The following is a 16,295-nucleotide window of genomic DNA, read 5'->3' on the forward strand; positions in this document are numbered from 1 at the left end:
TAAGCATAAAGATCCTCACTTGGTCCTGTCCATAGTCTATACAGGAGGATCTTGCTGATCCAACATCGACAGTTTTGCGTATCCGTGGTTGGATAGTTGACATATGACCTCAGTATACGTGAATAAAAACCAGGAGGGAAAGGGTTAAATCTGTGTATTCATGGATTGGCGTGGCTCATAATAAATAAATAAATAAAGTTAATCCCCCCCCCCAAAATATTGGTGGAATGGAGATGCTTGGAGGATATTGCTGGACCACTGGGGGCCTGCTAAGCATGGTAGGCCACTTCCCCTCACATTTCTAGGACCATTTTCACAGTTCTTTCCTCTTTTGCGACCTCTGGGAACTTAACCCCTGCAATCCTAGAGATATGATCCAGTATTCAGTTTCATTATCCATAGTAATGGCAGAGAACTGAACCCCCATGAATACTAAGATCCTCCTGTATGGCATAACAGAGAAAGAAAGATACTAACAATATTGAAAGGCCAGTGGAGCTTAAGACCTATTATTTGTTGGGATTTATGTGTATATACATAGGAACAAAGGAAGCTGCCATTGGGAACAATTGGCATTTAAAACCTGTGGACAAGAATCCAGAGATTATGTTCCCATAAGGAGTCCAATGTAAGTTTTTACCCATTTTATTTTGAACAGCAGACTCAAAGCCATATCACAAATTGTTTCTGAAACTCCCCTCAATATCAAAAGCAGCTTGTCATGTGGCATGGGGAAACTACTGTTCAAGAAAAATAAATCTAAAGCCTGCTTAAGTTCACAGTCCAAGCTGAACCACTCTTTTGATCCTAGTTATAGATCCGTTGGGGGAAATGGATAATTCCCATTACCAAAATTCAAAATGAGGGATTTTAATATATTTTGATGAGTATAGATGCAATCTAGCCAGCTCTCCTTTATTATATTGTTAATTGCTCTGGAAATATTTACTGAAGAGCAGCATACAAGAATCTCAAAGCAACCTAAACAAACAAACATTGAAATGAATGAAGATTGATTGGGAAAAGTGCTTAGTGGGTTGCTCCCCTAATTTGCAGTTTCACTCAAATTAAAAATAAATCGATCTTTAAAACTTGTGCTGGCTGCTTATAATTTATACTCTGTATCACACTGCAATTGAAGACAGCCACGGATCCCTATATTTATTAAACTGAATCACCTGACAATAGAACTCGGTTAAGGCTCTTGGCATGGATGAGACCTCCTCCCATTCAGACCTACTGCTATGGTAGACCTGTACTTCATCGGTGATTTCATCAGGAGCATAATCACCTCCAAGGATGTAGATTTTATCTTCTATTCCAACAGCTCCTGCGTTAAAACCAGCACATTCAAAAGAACCTTCCCCTTTCCAGACACATGTCTCTGGGCAAAAACTATAAACTTTGTAGGTGGAAAGGTCACAGATGTATAATGTACAGTTCACGGGAACAGCTTTGATTAACGTTGCGTGAAAGAACTGCCCAAATTCTGCGACCAGCTCAGACCACTGATTGGTTGCAGCATTATACTTAAAGAAACAATCAAGAGATGGATTAAAAGCATCAGTAATTTCTACTTCTGAACCAAGCACATAAATTATATTCTGACATGCACTTGCTTCGGGATAGTAGATGCCTCTTGGTAACGGACTCACAGATTTCCATTCTTTTGACAAAGGACTGTATGCCTCCACATCCAGAAGACTTCTGATATCCTGAGATGCCCTTGTCCTTCCCCCTATTACGAACAGTTGATTTAGGGTCACAACAGATGTGTGCATTGTCCTTGGCTTCTTCATATCAGATACCAATGAAAAGCTATCATTTGCTGGGCAATAACACCAGGTTTGGTCAGTGGCATCGTGAAATGTTTCAGCGATATGAAGTCTAATAGTCCGGAAACAGTTCCCTTTGCAACCACCGGTTATAAAATTTTTTTCACCATAACTAGATAAACTTGATCCAGGCAGATCCATGATGTGCGTGTGTGTGAGTTCTTTCCATTTATCAGTTTTAATATTATAGCAAAATGTATGTCGATGTACTCCATTTTCCTCCGTTTTGTGAACCAGGATATACTTCTCAGTTGTTGAAGGGCGAGGGTCTGGAAACAGACCGCTAAAAGTTTGCACATTTTTAATTGCTTCATTGATTATTACTGAGCAGCCAGTGCTTGCAAGCAACTGTTCTTCAGAGTATAAAATGTCCTGCAGTGTCTTCTCAGATAACTGATGTAATCTCACTTTTTTCATCAAGTGAGGAAGATGCTTCTGTCTTGTTTCTACATTATGCTTTGTCCACCGAAAGACAGCTTTCATAACAGACTCCTCATCCGGGACATTCAGCTCATCAGCTTCTAGACATTTTTGTAATATCTCAAAATTCATTTCCAGGAAATCGTTAGATTGGAGCAAGAAGGAAAAATGCTCTTGTGCATACCCGAGTGTATGATCAAACAACTGAGCAGAACCGTAACTTTCAGAAATAGATAACAGTTGCAAACAGTTGACAAGATCAATGTTCTTAATTAGAAAGTCACTGCAAGCTTTTGAAAGAAGTGAAACTTGAAGAAAGGATGACAGCTGGAAAAACATTTCTACGTTATCATTTGTTATCTCAGTTCTTCCAGTGTAGGCATAATCTAGAAAAGCCTTCATTGCCTTGGGTGATAAATTACTAATAGTAACACTCCCATCGTCTCTTTCTTTCATGTTAACTTCAAACATGGCCCTGTAGTTAAAAATAAAGAAAATGAACATACAGTAAATATCAATATCTGTGCTGTCTTGGAGAAAAGAAAAGAAAAGAAAAGAACAAACACAAATCCTAGAACTTGAATAAGGCATCTTCAATAAATGTACTTCGAACAAAACTTTGGGTAAATTGCTACTGCTACTACTACAAACATTTATATACCGCTGAGCATGTATGTGTACACACACACACACACACACACACACACACAGAGGAGAACTCGGTATTCACAGGGGTCCCATTCTTTGCTACTACCACGGAAACCACAAAAACTGGGTTATTGGTGCAATGGGATCGCGGGGTTAGGTTCCAGGAGAGGAAAATCAGGTGGAAATTGACATTGGGGGGTGGGGGGATGCTTTCCTTTTTAAAATGGGGCTAAAAGACCCTAGACATGCAGGGGGGGCTAATGTCCTCCGTGGGTCCCCAGCAGTCCAGGAATGCCCCCCAGGAGTTGCAAATCGGCCATAAATTGGCCAAAACCCACCAATTTTGTCTGGGTTTTTTTAAGGCGGGGGGGCTAAAAGTCCCTAGAAATGTGAAGGGGGTGCCTACCATGCTCCATGGGTCCCCAGAAGTCAAGCAATGCCCCTAAGAGTTAAAAACTAGCTGAAAATCACAATTTTAAATCAGTTTTTTTAAAAAATATGAGCCATAAAATGGTTCCCTATGTCAAAATGGAAGCCAGAAATGAACTCCGAGGTTATTTCCGGCCACCCCCTGACCCGCGGACACATGGATCTAACCTTTTACCTCCCTCGCCCCGCATATATTGTGGTAGGGTGACTATTACCCAACCACAGATATGCGAAACTGCAGACAGAGAATCCGCGATTAATGAGGTTCTTGTGTGTGTATGTGTACACACACACACACACACACACACAAACACACTTGCACACACAACACCTGAGAAAATGAATAAATTCATTTTCAATACAAATACCATGTTGAGAAAACTGGAAGTATTTTAGCATTAAAGTTTTCACCACTTACTTAATTTGGTTTAATATATTTAGACCTCATTCAGCTCAGGGATTGATAGGTAATTGTAAAATTGACTTCAAAAACAAAATTAGATCAGTTAATAGGCCAGGATCTATAGAGCTCCTTTAAACTAAAAATATATATATTAAAAAATCAGCTGACCAACTGATTAAAAAAAAGCATTTTAGGCAATTTTTTCTTTGATCAGTTGACCACCTTCTCCCATGTCTTGTCACATGCAACATGTGACTACTGTTTGAAAGATGGGAAAATATATATAAGATCCTTGTTCTGGATTCTAAACATAAGTAGAACCATTTTAGTGGCCATTGACTGACATGTAAAAAGATTACATTCCCTGGTTCGGCTTGCTCCTAAATTTTAAATTCTTGAACAGTAAGAGTGAATGGAATCTTTCATTATTATTTCTGTTTCTGTACATCTTCTCTGAGATCTTCATTACCAGCCATTGTAAAGAGAGAGAGAGAGAGAGAGAGAGAGAGAGAGAGAGAGAGAGAGAGAGAGATACAAAGATACAATGCAAGGAAAACAATTTTGATCTGAAGTTATAAATTTTGTAGCATCATGTCCAAAAATATTTAATGACCAACATTTATTCAAATTGTCACAAACTGGAAATTTATGTTTGTAACAGATGCCCCGCAGCAAGGGAGATTTGCACATGAAAGCAGCCTTATGAGCACATAGCTGATGTGAATGCAAATATGCCTCTGGGGTTGTGGATGTGCAACCCCATCTTTATTGTGGTGTTCACCTGGCCCCATTAATTTGTGTAGATGCAACTTTTAATACAGGTGGGAATGTGGATTCCAATCTGGAGTCACTTCTTATTACACATAAGGTTATATGCAACAAGCCATGATGTATAATATTATCCTATGAAAACAATTTTAAGATAGCTATCATTTCTTAATGACTATATTTACTCAGGCCCGAAATGTATAAAATGACACATCTTTCCTTTCAGAGGTCAAAATAAGACAAAAAATAGTTCTACATTTTGAGTTCATTGCTATGGTTCCATGAAATGACCCAGCTACATTCAACTGAAGTTTTAAAAACATCCATGTACACAAGAGCAACATTAGAAGTAGATTTACCTGAAAAAGTCGCTGCATGCTGCTAGTACACAACGATGACATGGAATTATTTCATCTTTCACGAGTATTTTAAAGTCAAAATAGATATTTTGATCTCGAAAGCTCTGTAGTACATTTAAGATTTGCTGGCCATGGCCTTCAGCCACCAAGGAGTTGATTTTCTTTTCAGGCATTGAAATTCCATTGCAAGCAGGCTTGCTAATGGAATTATATTGGTTGTCCATGTTTTCTTCACTCTGTTCTTATTGCTGAAAAGATGAAATTAAAGTTACTGACATGATGATACCACTATTTTTTTTAAGTGCAAGTAAAATAAATAAGTTTCATAATATTTAATATGTAGATATGATTTATTTTGATTTACATCCCACTCTATCCAATGGGCTAGGTATGGCTAACAATGTTTTCCTCTAGTGGCCCAAGACAGTGAAGGGATTCCACATTGCAAAACAGATGGGAATTCACAAACCCCTCCAAATGGTATAAAGCAGGTTGAGATTTCATTAGAAACTTGCTCCTGGATACGAGTTGCACTCCAAACATGTAGGAACTCACCTGCAGAAGGTGCTAGCCTGGAATGAATATGTTTCACTGTAACTGTCATAGGCTCATAAGCAGTGGTCTCTCTCGTTCTTTTCATCTCTGTGCGGAATGAGTTTTGTTCTGGGCGGCAGTATTAAGGCACTGTGTGCGCACATGCATTCAGAGTGGGGCCTTCCTGATTCAACCTGAGCAGAATCATTAACTGAGCAGACATCGAAAAACTTGTGAGTGCACGCACGTGCGCACACCTTAGAGGAAACAGGGCTCATAAGGCTCGAAAGCTTGCACATTTGCCCATATGAATCTGCCAGGGCCCTCCACTCATCATCTCAGGCCCTGCTCATGACCCCGCTACTAACAGAGATCTGGTTGGCAGGGACTAGAGACAACCTTTTCAGTTGTGGCCCTTTGGCTTTGGAACAATAATGATTGTGGTTTTAATCTGTCAACTTTTTTTTTTAATAAGTTAATTTTTATTACTTTTATTGTATAGGAACATAGGAAGCTGCCTTATACTGAGTCAGACCATAGGTCCATCTAGCTCAGTATTGTCTTCACTGACTGTCAGCAGCTTCTCCAAGATTGCAGGCAGGAATCTCTCTCAGCCCTATCTTGGAGATGCCAGGGAGGGAACTTGGAACCTTCTGCTCTTCCCAGAGCGGCTCCATCCCCTGAGGGGAATATCTTACAGTGCTCACACTTCTAGTCTCCCATTCATATGCAACCAGGCAGACCCTGCTTAGCTAAGGGGACAAGTCATGCTTGCTACCACAAGACCAGCTCTCCTCTCCCTTGTGTCTTGTGTCTATCTTATTGTTGTGAGCCACCCCGAGAAGTAGTGCACTGGAGGGGCGGGGTATAAATATTGAAAATACATAATAATTAATAAGCTCAAAGGATGCAATCATATGCATCGCTACCAGGGGGTGAGTTCCACTGATTGCAAAAAGACTTAGTGATTAGGCTGTAACTCAGTGGCAAATCATCTGCTTTCCATGTAGAAGGCCTAGGTTCAGTCGCTGTCATCTCAGGCAGAACTGGAAAATACCCATCTGAAGTGGCTGGAGAGCTGCTGCCAGTCAGTACAGAAAGTACTGAGTTTAGATGGACCAATGGTCTGACCCAGTATAAGGCAGCTTCCTGTGTAGGGACTTACTTATGAGTAGACAGAATTGCACTAGAAATATATTATATTGATTTATTTATCAAATTTCTATACTGCCTGACATGTGCATCGCTAGGCAGTGTTTATAAGTTAATACACAACAAATATAAAAACAGGATACAATGATGAAAGCAATTATGATATAAAAACAATTAAAATTAATTAAAAGCCCAAGAAAACAGGTGTGTCTTAAGGGTCTTTTTAAAAACAGCCAGAGAGAGGGAAACTCTGATTTTAACAGGGAGTGCATTCCAGAACCCCAGGGTAGCCACAGAGAAGGCCCGGTCCTGAGTAGCCACCAAATGAGGTGGTGGTAGCCATAACCGGACCTCCCCAGATGAGGAGGTCCTCATAGACTTGGAAGAGCAGGAGGGTTGGTCAGCTCTGAGCAGGCGTTGGAAAAGAAGACCTCCAAGGTCGCTTTCAGCTGTAAAATTTTATGATAATCTCATTGTGTTTATTAAAAAGCGATACAACCGGCCACAAAATCTTCTCTTAGAGCACAATCCTGCTCTCAATGTGGAGAGAGCAGGGTGCAGAAAGTGGGCATCTCTGCAGTTCCCATTGGGTCCCAGGCCACGCACATTTATGCTACACCATCTCTGGTGTTGGTCCATGGCTAATACAATGAAAAACTCTGTTTACTAAAAGCAAAGCAAGCCACACTGAAACTTCTCTTCATAAGTAACTCAATTACAGATAATTAATATTCAGTCACCTCATTCCAGGCTTGCAAAATTACTGTTGATATTCTGAGGTATGAATTCACAAAAAGTGGCATTTTTCAATAATACATGCTAGGATTATTTTATTAGACAGAAGGGACACATGTAGACTTGAAAGTTTTTTGTGCTTCAGAATTACTTTATGAAACAGCATGATCCCAGCATGAGATACTGAAATCAAACTGATTCCTAGAGGCATTCCAGAGACAGAGAACTTCCTTCTCAGCAAGAGATTCTGCTTAATTGCATAAATTTAAACTCACACGCTTATAGTAATCCAATGAGACAAAAACAAGGGGGAAGGGAGGCACCCAAAGAGGAAGTGCTCAGGAGATTTACTTCTAAATGCAAACATTCAAGAGTGAACTGTAAAAAAATGTGTGTGTGAAATTTTGTGTGTAAACACACACACACACACACACACACACACACACACACAGTGATCAGCCACCTCTCCCCTAAAGAGTTAGCCGGAAGTGAACCCTGTCCTGACTGACAGGCTGGTGATCAGCCAATAAGCACACCAGTGATTAGCCAATAAGCACACCAGGTTGGTGGGACCTAGAGAGCCATTGGGAGAAGGGAGAGGCTCTTTGTTAGAAGAAACAGGCTGGGGGTGAGAGCAGGAAGTGTGGCCATGGAGTAAGGCTGCAGAAGGATCTGGCTGTAGATCTTGTAAGATAGAACTGCAGGGGCTTGATTTTCAACCAGGGTTTTGGTGAGTTCAAGGCAAAGGAAGCCAGGGCTTCAGGAAGTTTAGTCTAGGGAAAGTTTGTTTAGTCAGATTTTGCGTTCAACTTTCAGTTTCTTTTGTGTGCGCTTTGTATATCCCTGATACTGATTTATTATTGTTTATCGGTAACATAACAAAACTAAGAAAAACTAGCCTTCGCCTACCCAGCCAGGGTGTTGTAAAAGACTCTGTAAGCTTTTAAAGGTGCTTTTGTATTTTCTTACATACCTGTTCCTTGCAACTGGGTGACCACAATTTTTAAATTGTCCCAGCATCATTTCAACATCATTCGGGGTGCTTTTTGAAGTATTCTCGTAAGCTACTGAGTATTTTTACCTGTAACTAAAAGCTGAGAGAGCCTCAGACGGAAGCAGTCTGTAGCATTTGAATAAAACTGTTTTTCTTTTTGTTCTTTTCTTTTACAAGCCTCTCCGAATAGAGTTTTAACTCAAGAGAAGGGAGGGGCTGGAAGGGGGTCTTACTCTTGTGCAATCATGTCTTCACACATTCAGCAAGTACCAGTTTTCTCACCACGTGTAGGCTTGCACATGGAAGATTTTATACTTTTCCAATAGTAAAATAAAGAGGGTTTCCCCTGGGAATTCCACCCCAAGCCCAGGGAGGTTCCAGCTCTGTAATAGGGAAGGGTGGCAGTGGCTGCCATTTTTGAACCTACCAGAAATACAGAAGAATTTTAGGAGCAGCCTTTGCCAGAAAACTCAGCACAGGGATGATTCAGCATTTCTTTCCCTCATGTGAGCTTGCTCTGAGACAAAGGCTTTAATCCACAACCCCCCGCGCACACACAGTCAAAGACACAGACACAGACACACACACACACACATATATATATATGTCTGGCACCCTAAATAAAACTTAGATCTGAGCACAAGATGTTTCCTCCTGCTTCTTCATGCACGCGCGCACACACCACAGAGAGAGGACTAATTTAGGAAGCCTGGTTCCAGCGCTTTTCCTTGCTCCTTCTGGAATGATTTTAACACCCAATCCATTTTTCCTAGAAAATGAATATTGCCTAGCAGTTATTTTTAATTTATATTTCCCCTATTTTAAAGTTTGGCTTTGTGTTCTTGTGACGGGGTCCAGGTGTTTCCATTAAGAAAATGCTTTATTAGCAGGGAAATGATATCTTCCCAACACTCAGGAAAAATACTTGGAACATGTGTAAAACTATATGGTCTTTGTTGGGGTATGTGCCCAAACCCTATATGTATCAACCAAACCTATTTGTAATACAACAATTTTCTGTTCTACTCCTCAGAGGAGAGCTAGGGTGGTGTAGTGACTGCAATTCTGGACTTGGACAAAAGCAACCAGCATTCAAATCCCTGCTCAACTACTCTTTATTAGCTTAGCTTATTTCACAGGGCTATAGAAAAGAAAACAAGTTGTTCTAGCAAGAACTAATCAGCCTACTTTCCTTTCACTGTCTCTACAACTGGATTAAATTTGGTTCAAATTGAGGTCCACAAGTTAGACCTCTTGCAACTCAAGTGTTCATGCGTCCACCATCTTGGATTGGGGTGGATGACATTATCACAAACTACACCATTGGGGCCTCCCTATGTGTTCCTACAGCTGTCACAAATTTGGTTCAAATCGCTTAAGTGGTTCACAGGTTAGTTCACTTGCACCTTAAAGGTTTATGGTTCCACCATCTTGAATCAGTGTGGATGACGTCATCACAAACTACACTGTTGAGGTGACCCTGTGTGTCACTCACTGCAAGTTTACCTAATTTGGTTTAAATTAGTCCAGGCATTGCGAAGTTGATGTGGAGGAGACGACACAGAGATACACACACACACAGAATGCCAGATGATCTCATAAGCCTATTGGAAAGCAGGCTGAAAATGGAATGTCCCCATGTCTACTGAACCCTAGGTTCATTAACGACAGGCAGGATGCAAGTGCAGCAAGAGAGCAGCCTCACAGAACTTGCTTACTAACTACACTGGTGCAGTGAAGAAGCAGGAGCTTTTGACACCTTCAACTTTAGGAAGCCCTCTATGCCACCCAAAAATATGTTTCTGAGGGTTGCACAGCCACCGTGAACATATTTTCAGGTGGCACATAGGGCTTTCTGAGGAAGGGGAAGGCATCAAAAGCTGCTGCTTCCCCGCTACTTGGTAAAGTTAGTTGGGAAGTTCAGTTAGGCTGCTCTCTCACTGCGCTGGTGCAGGAAAATGAAGTTAGATCAGCACTCCAGTCATTACCAAGTCAGAAGGCTACAGAAATTGATGGAATAGCTACAGACATATGGCAGGCAACAGAAAAAGAATCAGTCAAGACTCTAACCAAACTATGCCAGCAAATTTGGAGAACGACAGAGTGGCCAACAGATTGGAAGAGGTCAGTCTACATACCCATACCAAAGAAAGGAGACTGAACAGATTGCACAAACCATCACATAATATCTTTAACTCCACATGCTAGCAAAATAATGCTCAGGATCATCCAATGCAGATTAGAGCCCTACTTGGAAAGGGAAATGCCGGATGTTCAAGCTGGTTTCAGAAAAGGTCAAGGAACAAGAGACATCATTGCTGATGCACGCTAATTGAGAAAGCCAAAGAATACCTATAAGATGATGTACAGGCGGTATTTGACACCAAAAAAATTAGCATTAATGTATAAAAATGTTCCAAACAAATGTTGGAAATGTGGACAATGTGAAGGAACCTTTTTTCATATGTGGTGGTCATGCAGGAAGGCAAAGGCCTTTTGGGATATGATATATAATGAGTTGAAGAAAAAATTTTAAATGACATTTCCTAAGAGGCCAGAATCCTTCTTGCTGGGAATAACACAAGGAGAGTTCTCCAGAAGATATTTAACATTTTTTATGTATGCAGCCATGGCGGCTAGAATAGTATATGCGCAGAAATGGAAAGATAATAAAATGCCCTCAAAAGCAGATTGGTTGATAAAAATTTTGGAATATGCTGAGATGGCAAAATTTACAGCACTCATAAGGGATGAAAACTTGGAATGTTTCAAAGAAGATTGGGAGCCATTCTTACTTTACTTAAAGAACTATTTTTCCAATATGGACCTTTCAGCAGGGTTTGAAATTTAGTAACAACAGCAGGTTGGGTAGGGTAAAATCGAGTTTGCAATGTGGAGTATATGTGTTTTGAATTATTATAGCAATGGTAGATTTGTATAGCTAATATGAACCGTGCAGACTGGTAAGCGGGAAGTCAGTATTTACTTAATTAAATGTAATTGGACTGTTAAGATATTGTAAATACCAATAAAATTTTAAAATGCAAAGAGAGAGAGAGAGAGAGAGAGAAAGCCAAAGAATACCAAAAAGAAGTCAATATGTGCTTTATAGACTACAGAAAGGTCATCAATTGCATCAACCATGTCAAGTTGTGGATTTTCCTTAGGAAAATGGGCGTCCCAGAACATCTCATTGTTCTCATGAGAAACCTATACACAGGACAGGAAGCCACAGTCCAGACGGAACATGGTGAAACAGACTGGTTCCAGATCGGCCAAGGAGTAAGTCAAGGCTGTATACTTTCTCCTTATTTAAGAACATAAGAACAGCCCTGCTGGATCAGGCCCAAGGCCCATCTAGTCCAGCATCCTGTTTCACACCGTGGCCCACCAGATGCAAATTGATTCAACTTATATGCTGAACAAATACTGAGAGAAGCTGGATTGGAAGAAGATGAGCGTGGTTTTAAAGTTGGAGGAAGAAACATCAATAACCTGTGCTACGCTGATGATACCACTCTGATAGCTGAGAATGCAGATGATCTGCAAGCTCTAGTAATGAAAGTCAAGGAGCACAGTGAAGAAATGGGACTACGACTAAATGTAAAGAAGACTAGACTAATGACAACAGGTACAGCAACCAGCCTCAGAATTGATAATGAAGGCATTGAAATGGTGGATAGCTTCTGCCTTTTAGGATCGACCACCAACAGTAAAGGATCCAGCAGTCAAGAAATATGCCGCAGACTAGCACTTGGTAGGGTTGCAATGAAGACCTTGGAAAGGATATTTAAATGTCGTGACGTGTCTATACCTACAAAGATTAGAATTGTTCGGACAATGGTTTTTCCTGTGACACTCTAAAGCAGGACTTCGAAGAAACGAGATAGAAAAAGTATTAATGCTTTTGAACTTTGGTGCTGGAAAAGACTTTTGAGGATGCCATGGACATTCAGGAAAACAAACAAATGGGTTGTAAAACAAATCAATCCATAATTTTCACTCAAGGCACAAATGATCAGGTTCAGACTATCATACTTTGGACACATTATGCTAAGATCCAGCTCCCTTGAGAAGTCCATAATGCTGGGAAAAGTTGAAGGAAAGAGAAGAAGAGGACGACCAGCAGAAAGGTGGATGGACTCAATTATGACAGCAGTGAATGCACCACTGAGAGACCTTAAAGGCCCAGTTGAAGACAGATCATCCTGGAAAGAATCTATCTTTGTGGTCATTAAAAGTTGACACCGACTCGATGGCACTTAATCAATCAGTCTATATATATAATATGCTAAGGACGTACAAAGCAAGCCCCGCTTTACCAATCAGAGGTAACAAAGCAGAATCACCGTAGTGATTGGGCAGTGGGGATTCCATAGGCAGATAGGGAAGAGGAGTGGGTAGGGGGCGGGTGAGCGGCGGAGAGGGGAGGGTGGGTGAGTGGGCAGGGAAGGGCGAGCAGCAGGGTGGGAGCAGGAGCCGAGTGGCAGGATGGGGGCAAGCGGGCAGGCGGTGGGGAGTGGGTGAGTGGCGGGGAGTGGGCAGCTGACACTGAGCAATAAAGCAGGGGCTGTGGCGGGGGGCAAGGAGAGCAACCAACTCCTAGCACATAGATGCTCTGTGCGGGTTCAGCCAATTCATAATATTCCCCAATAGTAGCCATTACCAGTAAGTAATGGCATCAAATAATTGGATAGCAATAGCAATAGCACTTACATTTATATACCACTCTATAGCCGGAGCTCTCTAAGCAGTTTACAATGAATTTAGCATATTGCCCCCAACATTCTGGGTACTCATTTTACCGACCTCAGAAGGATGGAAGGCTGAGTCAACCTTGAGCTGATTTACTTTATAAGTAACTATTACATGTATAAGTTTAGACTGCACATCTACAGCTACTAACAAATGCAACCCAATTACAACAGATGAAACAATCCCTTCCTCTTGTGCAAATGTTTACAACTGTAAAATGGGTATGCAAATACTATTCCTAAGGTAACACTGGCTGATATACAGAGGTTGCCGGTTTGAATCCCTGCTGGTATGGGAAACACTTATATCGGGCAGCAGTGATATAGGATGATGCTGAAAGGCATCATCTCATACTGTGCGGGAGGAGGCAATGGTAAACTCCTCCTACCAAAGAAAAACCACAGGGCTCTCTGGTTACCAGGATTCGACACCGACTCGATGGCACACTTTATTTTACCCAGTGAGGAAGTGGCAAACTGCCACCCAAAAATATGTCCCTGAGAGCTGCACAGTATTCAGGGACATATTTTGGATACCACATAGGGCTTCTTGGGGATGGGGAGGGTGTCAGAAATTGCCCCCTCCCCACTGCACCTGTGCAGTTACTTGGGAAGTTGTGTTAGGTTTCACTCTTGCTGCACCAGTCCTTCCTTGCTCTGTATGTCAAGCATTATATTCTCTACTTAGGGTAGTAAATACAATGGGGAATAAAACAACGGAGGGCTGGGATTCCTAGTGTAATTCAGCTGCATTGCCTTACATCTTCAAAATGTTACCCCACTGCGCGTACTAAGTCTCTGTAATCTCCAATACCCTCATTTTACAATCTGTCCCACTCCTCCAAGCAACGTCTGAGTGCCAGGGAAAGGGCACACGTTGAGCAGCAACTTCAGCATTTGTTATGCGCATGTTCCTATAATCTGCGCATGCTCACTACCAGGAGAGATGCTGGACCAAGAGGGCCCCGTTCCACGGCTCTTCTCTCCCTGAGGCAAAATTGTTCGGGGGGCGGCGGGGAGTCAGCTTCGAGGATGGCAGGCACCCTTCGCGTTTCATATCCCTCCATAGCTATGGGCTAAAGAGGCTTCTCCCCGCTTTTCCCCCACGCCGCGGCGCCATCAACGACCCACCTGCATCCACCTCTGGAGCTGAGAAACCATCAGCGACGTCCGTCCTACAGAATCTGCTGCTGCTTTCTCATCGGCTCACCTTGCTGCCTGTCCAAGGAACTCTACACTACGATTGGGCTAAAGCGTGTCTTTACAGCATGAAGTCCCGCCTTATTAAAAAAAAAAAAAAGCCGGCCATTCAATACTGTTAAGCGCAGAGACAGCCCCCCTCAAAGAGATGCAGCTTTGGTGATGCTGTTACGACACTGCCGATTATTAATTGAACATGCTGGGCAACACACAGGGCGCCGTAGAGATATAGGGATTTCAATTGCTCCCTGTTATGGCTCTTCCTTAAATATCATTTGATCAAAAGGTTATACATTTCCTAAATATAAATCTATACATATAGTGGTCATGGTCTAATGGATATCAGAAGTGAGAACTCGTCTCTTTCCCCACTATTCTATGAATTCTTTGTGGGCGGAGTCTGATGACTGATGATTGGTGCATTCTATATTACACACGGGCTATAGTTCGCTGGCCATTGGCCAGTGTATTTCTTCGCCGCCTCAAAGAGATCCTGTGCAAGTCAAGTGTAGCGAGGGGCGGGGCTCATGCACGGTGCCTACGTCATAGTCCGAATTGCGCTTTTGGATTTGGAATTAAAGCAAAGTGGTTTAGTAAGCCTCTCTCTTGCGGATGCCCTGCACTTCTGTGGTCTCAGAAGTATTTGTTTTCCTTTCTGCCATCTCATTAAGTATAAGTGTAAAGACGCCCCAGATTCACAGACCCACACTTTGTTCTCATTGGTGCATTGCGTTTTTTTAGTCAAACAATTGTTCAGAGATCCGAGATTCAGACCCCAGCGCTCCACTTTGTTCCCTTTGATGAATTGTCTTTAAAGCCGTCCCCCGCCCCCTAAAAGTCCCAGGTTCGTAGACTGCAGAAGCCCATTTTTCTCCTTTTGAGGAACTGCTTTCTATATTTTAAAAAAGGCAAAAAACAAGCAGGCGAGCTCAGACACCCATCTCACTGCAGTGATGTCCAACCTGAGACTCCCAGCCGGTTCCGAACTACAACTCCCAACAGCAAGAAATATACTATAGCTAGGGATGATGGGAATTATAGTCCACCAACGAGATTGACCGCTGGCTTTCCTTCTATTGCGCCTAGCCCCGCCGCAGCTAAACAGCCCCGTGCACGTGGCTTCTGAAGTCTAGCGAGATCCGGAATTTGAGGGGATGGTTTTCTTCTTGCCCCTCCCCTTCCGTGCGTCTTGGCAGCGTCGCTGTAGGCAGCCCGCAAGATTTTGCTTGGAATTCTTTAACCCCTTCTCCTCCCCCTGCAGTGCACACCTTAATCGTGTCACACAACGCGGGAGGCGACTCAAGGGACGCGCTGCCATTGGGGAGAAAGAGTAAGCAATAGCCGGCAGTGGCAGTCCCTGATAGCTAACTTGGACTACTACCCGGAAGACGTGCGGTGTAGCTCGTGGCTTTGCCCCCCAGTCACATATAAAATGTTTTGTGCCAGCTAGCCTTCATTCCAGGTCGCCCATCCTATGGTGACCTGGCGATTGGTGTGAGACAAGACTGAGCCCACTTTTAAGGTCATAAGAACCCCGTGAGATAGCTTGGGCTGAAAGATCCACCGAGTTTCGCTGAGCGGATTTGGACACGGAGCCCAGAGTTCGTTTCTTTCAGCCTCCCTTCTCACCCTGCAGGGTGAGCAGGTATCCTTGCCATTTATTTCTACATATGCTTTGGCGTTCTATGGCTTCCATGGAGCGCCTTGCTATGGACAGCGTCCGCTGGGCATTTTCCTACCGTGCTTGGGTCCCGTGTCGCGAGGATTGGTTGCTGGCCATGCGCCTTGTGCAGCCTGAAGAGAAGGAGCGCATTGGACAGTTTGTCTTCGCCCGTGATGCCAAGGCTGCTATGGTATCTTTCTGTCTATCTATAACTAGCTGGGCCTGCATAGAACATCTGCGCGCTTGGACTTTATTGCTCTTCTTAAAGTCCCGCCACAACAGCCACTGCATTATTGCTTTCTATATTATAGGCACCCCACTCTCGGCCACCCCACCCGCAGCCCTCCCCGCCCTGCCTCGCAGCCACACCCTCTCCATGCCCTACCCGCAGCCTCCTCTCC

The 16,295-nt window shown here is 42.7% G+C and overlaps 2 protein-coding genes across 6 annotated transcripts in view; one reads left to right on the forward strand and one right to left on the reverse strand.

Moving 5' to 3' along the window:
• Positions 1–894: 894 nt before the first annotated feature.
• Positions 895–16,188, reverse strand: KBTBD3 (kelch repeat and BTB domain containing 3). Of its 5 annotated transcripts, none has more exons than XM_053312113.1 (3): positions 15,971–16,188; positions 4,863–5,110; positions 895–2,730 (listed from the first exon to the last, which is right to left on the reverse strand). In XM_053312113.1, the coding sequence occupies exons 2-3, from the start codon at positions 5,084–5,086 to the stop codon at positions 1,125–1,127; spliced, it is 1,830 nt and encodes a 609-aa protein (XP_053168088.1). In that variant the 5' UTR covers positions 5,087–5,110; positions 15,971–16,188; the 3' UTR covers positions 895–1,124. The 5 variants fall into 5 exon arrangements, with proteins under 5 accessions (XP_053168088.1, XP_053168090.1, XP_053168087.1 ...); XM_053312115.1 differs by lacking the exon at positions 15,971–16,188 and adding an exon at positions 15,250–15,340 and having other exon boundaries at positions 4,863–5,109; XM_053312112.1 differs by lacking the exon at positions 15,971–16,188 and adding an exon at positions 14,163–14,629.
• The window catches only part of AASDHPPT (aminoadipate-semialdehyde dehydrogenase-phosphopantetheinyl transferase), a 38,409-nt gene continuing 37,364 nt past the window's right edge, over positions 15,251–16,295 (forward strand). Inside the window, exon 1 of the mRNA XM_053312117.1 lies at positions 15,251–16,084. Within this exon, the coding sequence (XP_053168092.1) occupies positions 15,902–16,084 (183 nt within the window). The 5' untranslated portion in view covers positions 15,251–15,901. The remainder of the gene's footprint in view (positions 16,085–16,295) is intronic.

This window comes from Hemicordylus capensis, chromosome 3 (genome assembly GCF_027244095.1).
Source record: "Hemicordylus capensis ecotype Gifberg chromosome 3, rHemCap1.1.pri, whole genome shotgun sequence".
Taxonomy (NCBI): Eukaryota; Metazoa; Chordata; class Lepidosauria; order Squamata; family Cordylidae; genus Hemicordylus; species Hemicordylus capensis.